Consider the following 19101-nt stretch of genomic DNA (forward strand, 5'->3'; position numbering starts at 1 on the left):
GGAGCAAACCCTAAGTATTGCCATAGCTCACCCCTACCCCCTGCACCATCCTGAGTGCTCAGGGGGCACAGGAACCACTTCCCAGAGATGTGAGCCAAGGCAGGTGCCACCCTGAGCCCTGCAGACCCCTGGCTAAGGTTCGCCTGTGCCTGCAGCAAGCAGCCGTGCAGTGGTTAATGTCAGCCCCGACCACATGATCACACTCAGAAAAGGTCAAAAGAGTGATTTTTCATTTAAAAACATCTGTGTGTTTAAAGAACAAAACTTTCTCATGTGCAGAAAACCAGGGGTTTCCAGTACTTTTATTTCCAGTGAAAAGCTGTGCTTTTCAGCTTTGTTTAGGGTTATGGCCCATGTAAACACAGTGTAAACCACACACAACACTCAGCACACAGCATTTCCACAGGCAGGGATAACTGGGGGTGCAGATCTCCCTCTTCCAGGCTCCTTTTCCCTCTCCAGGCTGCTCAGCTTTCCCCACTGTGCTCCTCGTGAGCCAGCCAGACACCCTGCTGTTCTCCTTCCCTATATGAAGACGTACACATGCCTCTAATCCTAAGGGTGTAAGCCTGCTCTGGACTGTCAACAGGCCTTAATTGGATACATCCAGGGACATGATACATTGGGAAGAGGCCCTGAATTTAATAGGAAAAGGGAAGGATGCAGAGAGACACCAGGGGAATATGGAGGGGGCTCAGAGGAGCTGCCCTGCATTACAGAGAGCAGGCACACCTCAGCTGGCAAAACCTTTCCATTCCCATCCAACTATCAGCCCTCCAACAATGGGTATTAATCAAGATTAAACCCTCTGGCATGTTTTTCAATACCTGAAGACATGGCTTGGAGTATGAAAATCAAAAGTTTCACTGGGCTTTTCTAACGAAACTGCAGAGTAACCAAACCACCATCCTGCAAATAAATTCCTCTGAATGAGCTCGACCATCCAGGCAGAGGCCACAGAGCAGCTGCTGCCTCCAGCCTATGCACATCTCCACCCAAGAAAAAGGTTTGGTTAGGGAAGCCTGTCACTCCCCTCTCACCTTGAAGCAACCCTGGTTGATCTGATAAACCCCAAACTCCTACAAATTAAGCCAAAATACTTGGAGCATTTAGTCCCAGGTTTGTAGGGGAGTTCACAGGATCTCCCAGCTGCTCCCAGAAGTTACTGGAGGAATTAAAGTGTTGTGTGAAAGAGGAAGCTCACAGCTCCTTCAGCCTCAAGCCTTCCAGGCTCTGAGAAGATGGACTGGGAACAGAGGGGATGGAGGAACACCCAGCTGTCAAGGCTCAGCCTTTCTCACCAGAAACAACCACTGGCCAACAGGTGAATTTCCACAGAGCCAGTCTTTCCCTCTCCAGCTGCTCCAGCTCACAGTGTACACACAGTGATAGAGCAGCCCTGCTGGAAGACCAAAGGTTTCAAAGGGATTTGGATGGAGAAAGGTGGGAAGAAGGTCATCTCTACCCTGTGCTTTTACCCTACTCTCTGCAGAGTGACTTGTCTCCTCTGAGTATGATGATGCAAGGGTTAATTACCAAAAAATGGAAAAATGACATTCACTGCCAGCAGTGCTAAGTGTAGGGATTTTGGCCCAGTGACCAAAATGGCTAAGAGGAACTTGATGTTCTCCTGAACTAAGGGCTTCTCCCAGAGAGGAGTTACATGTGGGGACAGATAATACCACTGATCCTGCAAATAACCATTTCCTGGCACGTGTGAGAGCTTGGAGTCAGACCCTGAGACGATGGTGGAAACCCAGTCCCCAGGAGACTTCTGCTGATAGCACAGGGAGCTGGGCCACTTACCAGATGTGAGTTTGAATTACCAGGGTGAATCATGTCTTCTTATCAGATTCCCCACTGAAATGACCTCAGAGGAAAGAGCAGTCCTCCAGCTTTGCAGGCAGCAATTCCAAAAGTGAGCACAGATGTGGGGTTCCTCCACAGTTACAGCTCCTACTAAGGCAGCACAGCTCAGGAGCAGCTCAACAGTGTATCCAAATGGACCCCACTTTTTTTGTTGTTGTTGTTGTTGTTTTGTTTGTTTTGGTTTTTTGGGTTTGTTTTGTTTTTTATATGTTGCTATTATTATTATTATTATTATTATTATTATTATTATTGCTGACTCTTATTTCCAGGTGGGGACAGAGGGATTGACTGAAGACACCTTCTGGACAGTACTGGGCAAACACCATCCTCCAAAACCATGCCTTTTAGAGACATCTTAAGATGAACACCCTGAAATCCATTGGCATTCAAAATACGAGGTGTCTTATGACAATGTGGGCTAAAATGCCTACGGTACTCCAAACAAGTGGTGCAGACAATCCTTCATTTACAAGAAAAAATAAATTCTTTGCTCCTGGCATGAGAAAGTTTACTTTCAGCTTAAAGAAATGGCCGTGTGGTTTTGGGGATGGCATTCCGTTCTGCTGGAGAGCAGCACCCTGCCTGCCTGTACATCCGTGGTTTTGTAGCTACATTACAACCCTGGAGAGATCTGTTTACATATTTCACATGTTTCCTTGTGCAGAACATGAAACCAAATTACAGAGTAAAAGCCATTATGGCTTTGCTCTTGCACCCTTTTCCATCCCCTTCTCCCATTGCTTGGCTTAGATCTATCTGGGCATTTTTAACTGTGCCGGCTCGCCTGGCACTGCTTCAGGCAGGTTTATTTGCTGTTGCACAGGAAAATCATGGAAAAGCTGGTGAAGCCACATGCCAGGGTGCAGGGAGAGGATGGCCGAGCGGGGGTGGGATGAGAAATGCAGAGAACCCCTCGTGCATGAACAAAGCAGACGTGTCGATGCATTTATGCAAAATCATTCTGCTCTGAATGGAGAGGGACCCAAGACAAACAACCCGGATGGGATGCAGGGGAGCTATCCCACGCTCACGGCTGGACATGCTCTGCATCCCAAGGCTTGTGAGCAGCAGCAGCAGACAGGGAGAGTGGCAGGTTGAGGGGCAAGGGCCGAGGAGGGGGGTCTCCTTTCAGAGGAGTGCATGTTAATGAGCAGTGCCTCTGTCGGGGGGTCCGGCTGCCCAGCTCGCCAGTGCCAGGGGGGTCCAAGCTGTTCTCTATTGATGTCTCTAATCTGGGTGGGTGGCTGGGTGTACAGCAGATATGATCATAAAATGGTAATTTGCTTCCTAAAGAAGCACATAATCCCTATTACTGCCCAAGACAATATTCCTTTCTTGCCTTTCTTCTTGCTTCTAGAAACAACAAATGGCATGGAATTCTGCTCTCATTTCATTAGTGGTAAATGTCTCTTGGTTCTAGAAAGATGGGACCAATTTCCGGCACCTGAGGATTTTTGGTTTGACCTTCATCTCTGAAAAAGTTGGATTGAACCTCTCTGAGACTACGGTTGGCTGCTTTGCTCTCTGCATCATTCTTTGTTTCTTTTATCTATTTTCTCTACAGTACACAAAGGGAACACAGTGTACCAGCCCCTGGTACTCACTGTTCTGTTTCCCTTAAGATGACTTGCATATGTGCTCTTGAAAAGTTATTCTAAAAACCAAGGGGGGAAAGGGAGTGGAAATAAAAAAAATAAATAAAAAAAAAGAAATCCCTTGAGTGTTTGTCAAAATTGCTTGGAATCTCCTCTGACATCTCATTGTGTTCTCTCTGTCCTCCCCTTACACAAATCAGCCAAAGGCTATGACATCAGCCATGGGGTCTGAGCTTTAGTCCAGCCAGGAGCAGAGGAGCACTGAAGCCATGGGGATGCAGGGGATCCCTGTCTGTCATGGTTGGGAGTAGACAGCCAGGTAAGGGGCAGCATCCTCCAGCCAGCTCTGAACTGGCTTTAAGGGTAACACTCTTCCTCAGCCAACTCTATGCAAATGAGCCTTCTCCAAGCCAGCCTTCCTAGAAATCCCATTTCTCATTTGACTTAGCCCCCCAGAACACTGAGATCATTCCTGAGTCCTGGCACTGATGGCAGATGACACATCCTTGTAGCATCCCTCACCTCAGACCCTTCCCATGGACCACCTCCTCCAGTAAGGCAGAGCAGCAAAGCAAGCACACAAGTAAGGACCAGTGTAGTTCCTTTGGCAGGAAGGTTGCAGAATCCAGATTTCCCAGAACATCAAGTGGGAAGCAACATTTCCAGCCATTAAAGCAAGGAGATGGAGGGACAGTTTTCCAGTCCTTTTGTACTGGGAATGAACAGCCAAACTGTGCTAGGATCAAGACTGATTAGTTCACAAACAGGACAATGTGAGAGGGCTGACAGAGCTAAAATGCAGATTTAATGACCTCAAACCCCTCCAGGGCTCTGCTCCCAGGCAGCAACTCTCAGCAAGCCCTGAACAGTTTTCTTTTTATCCAAGATAGGAACATTTCCCTTTCAAGACATCCTGAACTTCCTAGTCCTTGGGAGGTTTAGGCTCAGTAATGTCCAGTGCCTGCAATGTCTCTGAAGGATTTTGAGGTCTAAACCTCAAACAGTAGCTTTAGCTTTCCATGCTCCCATTTCCACCACTATTAAACGAAACAGAAACCAAGCAATGTGGCTGTGATAAGGCTTAATTAATCATCGCACATTGAAAAAAAATACAAAAAATATCATCACTTAATCCAAGGAAGGAGCATTCCAGCCTGAATTTGCCTGACAGTCAGGGCCAAGCTTGTGACGCAGCTCTCCAGCCTCAGGCAAAAGACCAAATTGGCTGGTCTGTAGTTTCCAGGGGAAATGAAGACAAAATTTTGGACCCCTGGAACTAACTTTAGACTTGGAGACTGTGTAACCTAAGCTGAAGCCCTTTGGTAGATCAGCCAGTACTGGAAATGAGCTCAGCCGTGTACAGCAAACCTACATTCCTCCTGTGACAGCCTGTGCACAGTGTCCAGTTCATCTTTTTCCAGAACTGGTCTCTGATCACTCATGGTTCCTCCATTAATGGTTTTTCTTAGTGGGTTTCTGCCCTCATCCTCCAGAGCTTAGTGGTTCAAAGTCTGGCTCGGCTATAAATAACAAAGACATTTGCAAAGCAAATCATCTTATTAAAAAGGGGGATTTTTTTATCCCTCCAACCACAACAAAACTCTTACCGTTGAAGAGCAACAGGACTTGGCTGTGAATTGGGAAGTTCAAAAAGGGCCACTTGCAGAGCCGACAGACAGACACCCTCCCTCTTCTCAGCAAGATCACCCCAAAGGAAAGGAATGGCTTCTCCATTAAAAGTTGCAGGTTTCCTCTCTTTCCACTCCTGTTCAGGATTACTTTATTTGTTGGCTCTGCTGGATCTTTTGGGAATTATCTTCAGCATTATATTTATTAGACAGAATAAAACTGCATGGCAGAGAACTTCATCGTCTTTCTCTTCAGTTTTCTTATGGTATTTTCTTACCACTCTTGGATCCCTTGCTCTGCCATGTTATTTCTTTTAGTAGTCAGGATATTTTTGTGCTCCTGTCTTCTCCTTTTGTGTGCTATTCCAGACATACTGCAATTCTAGACATCTTTGCTGCTGGTGGAAGGTTTGCTGCAGCAAGTCTGGATGAGTGCAATTGTGGGAACAGTAATGGGGCAGGAGGGGGCCTCTGTTTGTGGGAAAGATGTAATAAGAATCTTCTTCCACAACTTCTTACTCCATAGAAGCCCCTGTGGGGTACCCAGAGGAGAACAGGGTGTGTTCTTTAGTCCGGGAATGAAAACGAATCCCAGGATCTGTCTGTGCCCAGCAGCCTTGGGAAAGAGTCCCCGTTCTGTTAACTGTGCCTTAACTGTGTTAGCTGAGCCATGTGGCTTTCTCCATACACTGGAAAACCAAGCCCAAACAATGGCATAGGGAGAAAAACAGTTACTTTTACGTACATGTATGTGTGTGTATATACATATATATACATATATATGGTTACTTGGTCTGAACAATCTGCACAGCTGGGAGGAAATGCAACAAAAGGCACTTCCTGGGGGACTGTCCCTCTAAATCAGCAACCCACACCAACAGCCAAGCCTTGAGCACACATTGCTGTGACAGGAGTAACAAGGTCAGGAATCAGCCACCTAAAGACCCATTAGTCCCTTCCTATAATTCTCTGTTGAAAAGGCCCAGAGGGAAGCTGCAGGTGAATCAGTTCTTCAAAAGCAGGAGTGCCACCAGCAAGAAGAGAAGAGAAATGGCATCTCCAGTGTCCTGTGATCAGCCTGCACTCACCTGCCTGTGCTCTGCTCACCCCAGCTGGAGCATCCCTCCTGGAACAGACTTCCTCCAGAGGCCTTAGCAAAATATCCAAATCCTCCCTGCTCAGTACAACTGACTCCAGCAAGAGAGACTAAACTGTGGCAAAAGAAAACTGATGTGCAAGGAGAAGCTGTTTGTAAACTCACAGCAGAAGCAGTAGGGAAAAAAAAAACCAAAAACAAAAACAAAACAACAAAAGCAGTTCAAGAGTGAGCACAGCTTGTATTGCTGAATTCCTTCTGCAGCCAACAACAAGCAACTGAGCAGCATCTGCTTCCATGTCTGTGGAGGACACAAGATTAGAAATCAAACTGCAAAACTAACCTGCACTGGTGTTTGCATTTCTGTGCTGGTGCAGGGTTGCTGACTGGCCCTCTTTGGCTCAGAATATGATGCTGTCAGTACTGAGAATATTTCTTAATCAGCACTGAAGGGTGGCTGCCAGAAAAGTAGAAGTGGCTGTCTCTCAGCCTTGCTTCTGCAGAAAGGGCAATTGTTTAAAGGGGGGGGGCTATTTGACCTTTCCATTTTTCAAATCTGTATCTCTTCGCCAAGACTGTGTCATTCTTTGTAAGCATTTTATTGTTCAGAACAAATCTTATACTGCAAACTTTCTTTTTTATCTCCCTTGCTATGTTGCCCACACTACAAGTGATGTAAGAGCCATCTCAAACTAGTAACTGTAGGTATCTAAAAAAAAAAAAAGATCTGGAAAAGCCAGCTGTGGACATGGGCAATGTCTACAGTGAACTGAGCAAAGAGGTCACAGAAACAGCCCTACAATAACAGAAAAGTGCTCTCCAGCTTGTGCTTATCAACAGTCCCCCAGCAGTAAACAAGGCACATGGGCAGATATTGCTGAGATACCACAACAACCGACCAACTTGGGATGCAAACTCCTCAGAAAAAGCCTTGACAGAACTATGACAGTCATGCAGAGAACCTGGTATTGAGATATCTAAGGATGAGAAACATTTTAAGTCAAGACATGCTTAAAATGTTTTAAAGTGCCTTGAGAACGCTGGGGCAATGATGAGAGGCGGGGATGCCTGACAAACAGGCAGCTTATGTATTCTGTATATTGCTGGGCACTGCACTCAAACATATCTTTCATGGCATTCCTGATGAGAAGCCAACACAAATACCACTCTGATTAATCAGGAAGCTACCCAGCAACAACACGAAAAGTTTGCCCAAGACCAACAAGCACACAACCTACTCTGAAAGGTATCTGGGTGAGGAAAGGTGCTCTTTTCATCAATACAGAAAACCCCTAAGGCTCACTGCTTGTGCAGATAATGAAGCCAAACATGTTTACACACTAGTGATCATTACATGCAGTGATTAGAGGAGATCTTGGGTTAATTTTCATCTCCACAAGCTAACAGACTGATGACCTGCTGCCCCACCTAACCTCTCCAGTTTGACAAGTCAGGTGCTTTCCCAAGCCAACTGTCTTGTTCCTGGGGGAAACAAGAACTTTCCCAACATCTATATGATTAAAAAGGTCGATGAACCATATTCACTCAAACTGCTGTAATAGGACCAGCCGAGCTAAAGCAAAAATTATTTTTGCTGGAAGTAAATAGCACACTGTTATCTCCCCAGGGGCCAGGCAATAACAGGAGGCATGTTCCCATTCATTCTGCCAGTGTGTGATATGCCACTGCTCTGCCTATAAATACAACAGCTTTTTTTTCTTTCCCTTTTTTTTTTTTTTTTCCCCAAACAAGACTGTGACAACTTCATCTCATCTGGGTACAACAAACACGCCTGAGTTGTGGCTACACAGCAGGGCTTTCTGTTGTGTGTGTGCGTAGTGGTGGTTTTTCCCCCACAGGACCATATGTTACCTTCTGTGTGGGGTGGCTGAGCTCCTAGCAGTGCCTCAGAGAAAATCAGGGCAGGTCTGGAGCAGCTGCAGGAGGACAGAATGCCTGGGGACATGCCCAAAAAGCAGCACCTGAACTGGAGCCACTGGTCTTTGGTTTGCACAGGGAGCTTGAATGGGAAAGAAATTGTGAAGGCTCAAGCAAGGGTCCAGAGGAAACTTCCTTTTACAGTGTGAAATAATAAATGAGACTATGACAAAAAGTCAATACTGGGCTCGGGATTCTGTCTTGATACTCTGCCAGCTAACCACGCTTTGTGCATTTAGAACTGACCTGGTCATTAATTTGTTACAGACTTGTGCAATGTGAGCAAGGCCAAGTCTCTTGCATAAAGATGTTTTCTCTTGCAAGCCAACTGGAAATGCTTACCATTGACTATTCACAGAGAGATCTGCTTATCATATCTGTGACACGGCACTCCTCTCTTCACTGCCCACTCAAGACACCTCCTGGATAATGAGATTCTTAGAAAAACCTTTCTGCATCCAACCAGAAGTCAGCCAAAGTTGATTAGTGTGGTAAGTTCTCTGTCTCTAGTAAGGGACAACAGTGGGGGCTGAAGGAGGAATATACAAAGCAGCTCTTATGTATGAAGATCCCTTCCCTCTAAAAATCATCAACAAGTAATGTGGGCTGTCCCAAACCAGGTTGCATCTGAACTGCTGCATCTGCATCATGCCCAGCTCTGTTTTCCAGACATTTATCTAATGTTTTTTTTTAACTCATTTGGATCTAATTCTCTCAAAGAGACAAAAGGTAAAGTTATGGTAACTGGAGCTATTTATGCTACAAAGGAGACATAGGAGAAGGGGGTTAAAGCTAATGAATGGCTTTGGGAATGGACAGGACCTTTCTCAGAATAGAACAATAGGCTGCTTTTATGGAACTGGGAAGCAGAAAACACAAAACTATTTAAAAAGAAAGAACACTCTTTTGTATTATTCGGCATTAGCCTTCAGAACTCATTACCACAAGCTCGTCCCCTGTGCTTTCTGTGAAGAGCCCGTCTGTCCCTGAGGTGATGATGGCTGGGAGAGGTGACTCCTGCACAGCTCATAGAATCAATCCAGACACAACTTCAGCCAGTTAGAGTTGGGTGACTGGGACTGAATTTCAACTCATCATTATCAATCAGGCTCAGAAAGAGAGAAACTGCTGCCAGGGGCCATCCCTGGTGAAGCAACAAGTGAGCAGACAGGGGTAACAGCACCCCTGAACACTGACCACTGAGCTCCACCTGAGAGCACGGCTCCTTGCTGGAGTTCCAGGAGAGGAACAGGAACAGGAACACGGTGTCCTTACCTGGGTTGCTGCTGGCTGACCGATGACCACCCACCCTGGGCACTGCTGGTCACTGTGGTGTGAGACAGAGACGTTGGAAGCCCATTGATCCAGGAAGCCTTTGGGAGTGTAAACGCCACAGTCTTTGATGCTGGTCATTTGCTCAAATTCCTCACAGACTCCATCTCCGTCATGGAAATAGCACCTGCTGGGTTCATCTGCCAGTGGAAACAGAGAAGAGAAACCACATGTGTCTGCAGGGTAGCTCCTAGGACCTGATACCATCAGTGGTCATGAATCTGCTGTGTCAGGTCACTGGGAGGTGGAAGTATTGGTCACTTCTAGGTCATACCAAGGTGATTTAAATAAAGCCAAGCAACAATAGCCAAATTTTGTATTGGGCAATTCCCTGAAGATATTTCCTAATGTTGGGGGTTTCTGCTTATTTTCATCTATCTCCTTTTAAAAGGAGATAGAAGAAAGGAGGGATAGAAAATACATAGAGAGGCAAATGTGGCTGTTGGCATAATTCCACCAGCTGGGATGGAAAAATGCCAGCAGAGGGTTTGGTCTAAAATGTTTTCCTTTTTTTTTTGTTTGTTTGTTTTTGTGGGCTTTTTTTGTTTGTTTTTTTGAAGATATCTGCAAATCAACAACAACAACATCAATTGTGCCTGTAGTGATGGTGAAAACTGCCAGGTTCACAGTTGTAGTGACCAAAGGGCCAAAGAGATCTGTTTATCCAAGGCAGATACAGTACATACAGTGTGAGGGTGAGTTTGCCACATAAACACACGGCTTCAACCAACATGACTGAGATTTGACCTGAAAGGATCAAAAGCAGCAGGAGACTTTATTATCCTTGCCCATTTATTCTGTGGCTTCTCTAATGAGACTGCCAACAAAGATGCCAAATTTTTGAGGTTGTTTCTGTAACACTGGCCCATTAAAAACTGAACTGAGATCCATCTACTCTTTTCAAACAGACTGCATAGCAATAATGACTTTCAGTCATTAGAGTACTCTGTGAAATGGAAACCTTTGACCTGCTGGTATCCTATTTTGTATTGTATTATCATTGCCAGTCCCCAGAGGTATCCAGTTCTGACAGCCTGTTGTATTTTTGTCTGGCAAATAAGCCTGTTGAAAAAACAGTAGGAAATTAGCCAGAGCTGCTAGCTGGACTGATGGAAAGGATCCCTAAGGAGAATCCTGTTGGTAGCACTGGACTATCATGAACTAGGTGTCAGAAAATCCAAGGGCTGCTCAATTTTGAGCTACTTCCAATCTACTAAATCCCCTGTTTATTTTTTCTCCTGGTTTACACAGTGAAATACTATCATGAGCCAGAAAAATCAGTTTATTGCTATTCAATTTTTTAATGACTTTCACTCCTTTTCCTCCTGTGCAATATTCCAGGTCTTTAAGAGAAGGTGGCTATGAAAGAATGGAGAAGTCTATCAGGGAAAAACATCATTATGGTTTGATTTCATCACAGCCTCTATGGACAACTTGTGTACATGGATAAATGTAGGGAACTGTGCATTTGCCAGGCCAGAGCTCTGAGCTGGTGAAAAGGAGCACAAGTCTGGAAGTGTTTCAGCTGTATGAGTACAGCCCTGAATGAACATTCCCAGGGTGGCCAGATTTCTTGCCCTTACATGTCACATTTTAACATCTTCGTTTGTCTGGGAGCCATGAAACATATACCCCACCCCTCAAGGAGCTTAGAGGAAGGCTTGGGGGAGTTTTTCCCAGACAAGAGATGACAGTGGCTCCTGAAATGTCTGGGTGGATGTGCTGATGGGCCCTAAGGCATCCCAGCAGTGCTCCCCTCATGGGGCTCATTCATCCCTGGGAGAGCCATGCCCTGTGTCTGGCCAGCTCAAGGAAATGAGTGGAATGAGAATGTCACTGTGGTGGCCCTGGAAACAAACTCTTGGTTCCCTCACCTTATCCTTCTGCATCTTTATTCTTCTGCATCTCTTGTTCTGCTCCTCTCCCATATCAAGGCATAAGTCAGGTCTCAGGACAGTAGGGTAAAAGTAATTGGTTTACCCACTATGTCCCAGTTTGAGTGAGAGGCCCAACAGAAATTTCTGAGAAATATTCAGCCCTAAAAAAACTGAGGTCAGCAATCAAACATCCTCAAAAACAAATGCCAAACAGATGAAAATATGCATTTTTTGGAAAAAAAAAAAAAAGAAAAAATAAAGAAGTGTTTCTTTGTGATTTTACGAAAAGAGGTTTATTTCTGTGTAAAAGGTGGTGGTGGGGGGGAGGCGAGGTGGAAGAAAGGAAAATACCTGCCATGTTAAAAAGACCTGACCTTCAGCCTATAAAGATATGCACAGTCAGATACGCACAGGTACAGTGAAAGATCACAGCCCTGCTGCACACCCACACTGACACAAACACTTGCACACAAACGCACGGGCGCTCCCTTTGCACATCCCCGACTCAGCCACCCCCCATGCAAACACATACCCACAAACTCAGCCTCATTTTAGGCACATGCATTTAGACAGTGTTTCCCAGCCTTCCCAAAGCACTGACTTCTTTTCAGACAGGCACTGAAGTAAGCACATTTATAGAGCAACATACTCCTGCACTGGCTCCAAATGCTCCCTCCTAATGTGATGATAAACGTAATGGGCTTCTGATAAGATCATGTGTTTGGGATAAAAGAATACTCAAGGCCTGCTTCAGCCTGATGACTTAATTCATACTCACGTGGAGGGGAAAGCAGCCTTTGAATAGCTGTGATCCAGGACAGTGTGTGATCCTAACAGAGGCTAATTTGTTCCTGATTATGCCTAAGACCCCAATAAATCTGTCTGCTTAGAGCCTGCAAAACCCGAGGGAGGAACTGAACAGAGAGCCTGAGACCTCTGTGAATTCAATGGGGGCTGCCTAAATGATTAACCAAGTCCTGTCATGAGCTCTGGGGCTGTGCTGGCCCTGGAGAGCCAGCACATCCATGGGACAACACCAGGCACAGAGATGAGGCACCCACTTTCCTTTGTGGGCTTTGAAAAATGATGAGAGAAACTTGCTTCACAACCCTGGCTACTTTTAATGAAGATGTGTCGGTCTCACTGTGGACTCATCACACAGTGTGCAGTGCTCTGCACTGAGGGAAGTGCTGGTGAGAGGAGGGGAAGACCTTTCCTGCCCATGAGATTCCCAATTCTGAGTGATGGCAAACAGGGGATTCTCATTAAATCCTTCCTAGACATGGATGAGGGCACCAACCTTCAACAGCCAAATGTGGGGCACCACAGTGTGGGCTGTCAAAAACTAGCAGAGGTTCTTCCTTCAGGTGTGGAGCACCAGCTCTGACTCTGGATTCTTCTGGTGGTTTTGGATGATTGGCAGGCTACATGCTGAGCTTTACATTTTCACAGGCAAACCAAAGAAGAACCAGATTGTTTCTTCCTACAACTGCCCTCACAAGATGAAAACTATCAGGCTTTTCCCTTTCTTCAGTGGTGGGAACAGAGCTCAGTTATGTTCATAGAATCCTGAGGCTCAGAGCCAGAGATGACAGTGTCAGGAGTGTTTCATTTCTAGGAATTTCTAGGCTATTTCTATTTCATTTCTAGGCTTTATTCCTCTAATGATGCAAAATGCTTTTTCTGTTCCCTTCTTAACTACTGTGACACTAAATACATCCATGGCCTTAGCAACATGAGCTACTTTTTGTCTCCACAGAGGTCCAGAGGCTCCCAAGACCTGGTGATGGGCACAGTGGTTGGTCATGCATGACCTGCACCACAGACTGTGTTCATCAGTGCCGTGGACTTCTCACTCCAAAGGTGAATCTGATTTGAAGGAGATATGGAGGAAGGGAATATAAAGGATATTTGATTTGTCCTCAAGGAAAAAAAAAAAAAAAAAAAACTTCAAAAAATTAAAAAGCAGTTGCCTGGAAATCCATCTTAAATCTAGAAGAATAAAATGTCTGCAGGCATAGCACCTGGCAGCAGGAGAGAGCATCTCTGGGGGATTGACAACAGATGTTGGAGGATGCTGAGCTGAACTCAGGGAACATATTTTCATTCAGGCAGCCCAAGCTCCTTTTCTCTTAGAAAGTTCTTACTGAAGGCAGAAAAACATTAGGGCCAAACCAAAGTTCCTGTCTTGCCCTTGTTTTGGGAAAAGGCTGTCTCCAGTTCAGCAAAGATTCTGTGGCATCTGGGAAACCCTGAAGGAGGCTCCGTGGTAGCATCAACCTGGAGAAATGTGACTTGAAGAAGCAAATTGGCAAGATCTGTTTTGCTAACTCCTGAAATAAGGCTTTAAGATGCAAAATAGTCTCAGGGCTCTTGTGTCTTGCACCAGAAAATGATGCAAACTCCATCTCCTTGCTTCCTAAGATGCCTGAGCACAGTGCAAGAGGCAGCTTTTTGTACTGACATACAGATCCCTCCTCTGGGGTTCAGAAATGAAAGGATGCTTGAGATAACACAGATGGTTTAGTGAGCACTGGGAAGCACCTGCCAGAGCAGGTCTGGATGAGCAAGTAACTCCACCTTTACCAGTTTGAGGAGAAGTTGGAAAATCATTCACAAAACGAGTGAAGCCTGATAGAGGCCAGCAAGCAGACATGCAGGATATACACTTATCTGTGATAGGCAGACTTCCACCTCATGAAATAAAGAAAAAAGAGAGATAAAAAGATCTAATTCATAGCATAGGGCACATCCTCCAATGTGGTTTTGACTGTCCAAGCAGGGCTGTCAAAGTGCTGGGGACAGACACTGGGGGCAGCTTCCTGTTTTCAGCCAGGACACAGTGTTTGGCATCAGCATAGTCTTCTTTTGTGCAGTAACTACCATTTTTTAAAAGGCCAGGAAAAAAAATAAAAAAGGAGCGTTTTTAAGCTCAGCTATTTACTTAGGGATGTTTCCAACTATAACAAGCCTCATGCCACATAACTATTTGTCCAGGAAAAAAAAAAAAAGTTGAAAAAAAAGTGGGGGGACAAAAATGCAGAAGCATTGTCTCAGTGTAACAAATTCTTGGAACAGACCAAGATTTGCATTTTAACCCCTGAAAGGTCTGCCCAGAGGTGTGCAAGCCTTCAGACACAGCAAAGGCCAAACCCCAGGCTCACCAAAGTCAGCAGCTTCTGCAGAAGCAGTGTTTTGCCACCACGTCACTTAATCGGCATCTTCAGCACTGGTGTTTATGTTCACACAGAGGAGAAGAAATGTATCCAGAGGTTTCTATCACAAAAGGGGAAATAATTCCACTGCAGATCACATGAACTTGGCGGCTGAGTGACCGCAGAACCTGCTCCATTTATTTCTATGGGAGTTTCACCTTTGGCTTCAGTGGGAAGAGAGTGAATAACATGGCCTGCTTCCAGGATATCTGCTAATCTCTTCTTTAATATTGAAGAAGGCAGAGACAGAGATATTTCCTGCTACAGTAAAATATTCAAGAGTTACTTTCCTTCCTGGATGTTCTGATTGAAAGGAGGAAAACCATTACACGGAGCTTGGGCAGACCTTTCTGAATAAAGTTGCATATCAATAAATGGTGACGTATTCCTTCAATGAAATAAAACAGATACCTTGGAAATGAAGACGGCGTGGGTGTTGCAATTTTCTGTGGAACATTCAGGGGCCTCGCAGGAGCCTTTTTTTCCGTGGAATATGACAATCATGTCTGAGCATCTCCTGAGCAGAGCAGGCAGGGATAATGCCTTTGTGGAGTGTGGCTCCCTGGTAATTCAGCTGCCTCGTGGAAATGCATTCTTGGGTGTGACTGGCTTTCTTTCTGTGTCAGGACTCGGCTCCTCGCTATGATATAGCAGTCAGAGCACCAGAGTTATGCAATTGATCTGCCTGCTGCAGACAGATACAATTACAATTCCCTCGCAGAGCCCAGCACTGAAATTTGATATTTCACCTCCAAGAACATGAGTCTTTGTCACTTTAGAGAAAGGATATTTCCTGTGGCTGGAGGTGGCAGCAAGACCTTGTCAGAGCTATCACTGCCAAAGTGGCCATCCCCAACCCCTGGCAACCAGGCATGGCCAACAGGACTCAACACAGCCATCCCCAACCCCTGGCAACCAGGCATGGCCAACAGGACTCAACACAGCCATCCCCAACCCCTGGCAACCAGGCATGGCCAACAGGACCCAACACAGCCATCCCCAACCCCTGGCAACCAGGCATGGCCAACAGGACTCAACACAGCCATCCCCAATTCTGGCAACCATATATTGTTGTAAGAGCACTTACACATATGCTCTCTTCCCACCTCACCTTGTCTCCCACCCTGGATGGTTGGGTAAAGCAGTGCCAAGAAGATTTTTACATTATGCAGATTTATCAGCTTAACTTGAAAACTGTTCAACTGAAAGTCTTGAGGTTTCTGTCACACAAGGGAGTAACCATTATGACCATGAGAAAGGTGGCCAGCATGGCCCTTTGAGACATCTGGCACACTTGTTTGGGAGGAGGAGTGTAAGAGTAAAAGCCCAGAGGTGCCATTCCCCAGGGAAAACAAAATGCTAGTTTGTGCATGTGGTTGGATGTTACTGCAAAGGAAGGTCTTGTACTCAGCCTCATCCTCTGAGCACAGTTGCTGTTGAGTCACAGAGGATGCTCTGAGGATGGGAGTATGTGGATCCACAGAGAGAAATGTGTGAGGGATGCAACAAGCAGAGGAGTAATTCTCCTGCTGGACTCTCGTAGCTGTGTCCTAAAAACTAGAGCTGGATTGAGCTGGGTTGGAGTCACTGGCCTAGGGAAAAATGCAGCCAAATACCACTCCAGCCCACATTCTCCCCCACAAAAAAGCATCTGTCCTTTGTATTTTGCTGCCCGAGATGTCGGCTCTCTCTGCTCTGTGGCTCAGCTGGCCTTCCTAGGATTGCACTATTAATGATGACAGTCTGAAAATCACTTTAAGAGACTTTACGAGGATACTGTGATTACTAACTTGCCAAATGAGTGCTTAGACATTTCAGAACATGCAGCCACACTCCCGCGAGCTGCAGGAAACAGTCAGCTTCAAAGTATTTGCCTTAAGCTGAAGGATTCACACAAATATCATCTGAATAACCCCAGCCAGTAAATTCATGACTATTTGCCATGAAATTCTGCTATAGAACTTCAGCTGCTTTAACAACAGCAACACTCTTTCCCAAGCTCCTTGGTCAATGCTTTCACCTTATTGATGCCCTGGGAGATGCCGAGTTTCTCTTGCAAGGTGGCTCTGTTTCTCCCATGCTGTTGTTCTACTGAAAGCCCTCGGCAGGGTCAGCCAAGACCTATTTAATGCTGGTGAAAGAAGGCAAAATCACCATTAGCTGCTGCATGGGGCCACGTTTTGGGCAGTCAAAGCTGTGTTCCTGTGCAGTAGTATGAGGAAGGGAGGGGGAGAGGATGGGAGCGCTCTCAAAGCATGCCCACAATGAATATGGATGGTCATCCATCAATTTATTTTAAGCACATTACTTCTCTGTCAGAAAAGGAAAAAAGGAAAAAGAAAGAAAGGAAAGAAAAGACATATAAAATTAGGTTTGTGTCACTCATTTAACACTGCAATTTCCCCAGAGGATTATGCACCAAACAGAGATAGCAAGCTCATGAATATTAATCATTTCCCTGAATGCAATGCAGCCCACCAAACAATAAGATTAGGGGAAAGTGCTATGCTTAATTTATGGATAATGGGAGAGGTAAAGGATAGAGCTCCCACAAAGGTAAGGCTCACAGCTGGAGGGAGAGGCCTCTGAGGAGGAGGAAGACAGATCCAGATTTGTAAGGTAGCAGAAAAACATTTGGGGCCAAGCAGGAGCAAAAGAAAAGGTGTTTAAGGATCATTGTCAAATTAAAATCATATTTCTCCCTGAACAACCACTGGTGACTAATGTTTCAAGCATGCCAGAAATTGGTGGTAAATTCAAGAGCTAGATATATTTATTTTCTCTTTGCTTTTGCTCCGTCTTTTCTTTGTATTTTATATCCCTGAGGCCCTGATCCCACACACCACTGAGATGTGTGTCTAACCTGAAACATTCCCGTTCTTCAGAGTGACCACTCCCATCTGGAAGTCAGTGAAAGTGCTGCCCTGTTTTGCTGTAAAAAGGCTTCAGTCAAGAGTCCCTTATAAGCAAAGGAGATAAAGTATTGCAATAATAACACCAATAAGATGTGACTGAAAACCCCATAAATTACCTGGCAAACTTAAGGGGAGATAGAAGTTCTGGAGGTACTTCCCAGCTGTGTTTCAATGTGTCTATCAGTCTTTACGCATCTCTTTTCATATTACTTTCTCTCCCCCTCCCTCCCTTTTTATTGATCTCTGCATCTTTTTTATTATATCCTTCTCTTTCTTCAGCACTGGTGAGCTAAATCAATGCATAATGCACATCCCACTCCACAAAAGGAATGCAAATGAAAGCCGGGCTCTTTTTCAATGTCCCACATATATCTGGGTGTGCAGTGTTGGTGTGTGGGAGAGTGCACGCCAAGGACAAGGTGCTCAGCTGGGCCTCAGACACCCATTTCTCAACACTCCTCTGGGAACGGATCAAGTGCTAAGCCCCGGGTTCCCACCACTGCAAATCATAACTCTTACAAATGGGGTCTGTTTTACACAGGACACGTTGGGTTGAACTTGGCTGAGATCCGCGGCAACCGCAAAAATCAGTTATCCTGGGAGTAATCAGGAGCAAGGTGAAAGGAAAGCGGCCCAGAGGTAGGAGAGGGGTGCATCAGTCACACACACATGGCTTTGAATCACCTGTCTCCTACAAATCAAAAGGCGAAGTGAAACTTTCCCCGTGGGATCAAATTCTGTGTGGAAAAGATAAAAATACTCAAAATCCACTACATGAAGTGGCTGTGTGGGGAGGGGGAAAAGGTAGGGATGATAAATTTCATGATGGGGAAGGACGAGAGTGCTGCAGAACTTAAAAAACCGGAGCACTGCCAGATGCTTCCATTAATTAATTAATTAATCTCACTGTCGCTCTTCAGCATGTTGCAGGAGGAAAATGCTATTAATCTTTTCTGTTTTCTGTTACTCGGCTTTGTGCTCAGAGAAGGCCAGGACAGCCTGACAGTGAGACCACACAGTTTTCTTCCCTGCCTCCCTCCTTCCTTCCCCCGCACCCCTCCTCCCTGGCAGAGCAGATTGATCCACTGTTATCTGATTAGAGACGAAAGAAGGAGGAAAAACAAAAGCAAGACAAAAAATAAAAAGAAGTTTAATTTTATTACAGGCACTAGTGCAAAGTGTCCTGAGAGCCTTGTGCCATTTAGTCAAAGGAAAGCTGGGCCAATTTAAAAAGCCCATAAACCCGATGATCCTGAAAGGCAAAGGGAGCAAGAGAGGCAAAGGGACACCTGCAAACAGGCTGCCTCCATCCCTGGAAATATCCAGAACACAGCTCAACATGACCCTGAGCAACATGCTTCAACTTTGAAGCTGGCTCTAACTTTGAAGTTGGCCCTCCTTGGACCAGAGACCTCCAGAGACTCCTCTGAACCTAAATTATTCTGTGATTCATGGCTCTGAATCTAAAGCCTGGTGGTGCTTGCGGGCTCTGTTGTATTTCTCTCCTACCAAGCGAGGTGACTTGCATGGTCTCTGCTTTAGGAGGCAGAAGCCCACTTGGGCTTTGCTATCAAACCTCCTCCTCTGGAACCCGCCCACGATGCCCCTTCAGCCTCCTTTTTAGCAAACAAAATGT

The 19101-nt window shown here is 45.5% G+C and overlaps 1 protein-coding gene across 1 annotated transcript in view; it reads right to left on the bottom strand.

Moving 5' to 3' along the window:
• PAPPA (pappalysin 1) overlaps window positions 1–19101 on the bottom strand; it is a 173312-nt gene that overhangs the window by 60073 nt on the left and 94138 nt on the right. Inside the window, exon 10 of the mRNA XM_062505610.1 lies at window positions 9402–9598. Within this exon, the coding sequence (XP_062361594.1) occupies window positions 9402–9598 (197 nt within the window). The remainder of the gene's footprint in view (window positions 1–9401; window positions 9599–19101) is intronic.

The sequence above is a fragment of the Cinclus cinclus genome, chromosome 19 (genome assembly GCF_963662255.1).
Source record: "Cinclus cinclus chromosome 19, bCinCin1.1, whole genome shotgun sequence".
NCBI lineage: Eukaryota > Metazoa > Chordata > Aves > Passeriformes > Cinclidae > Cinclus > Cinclus cinclus.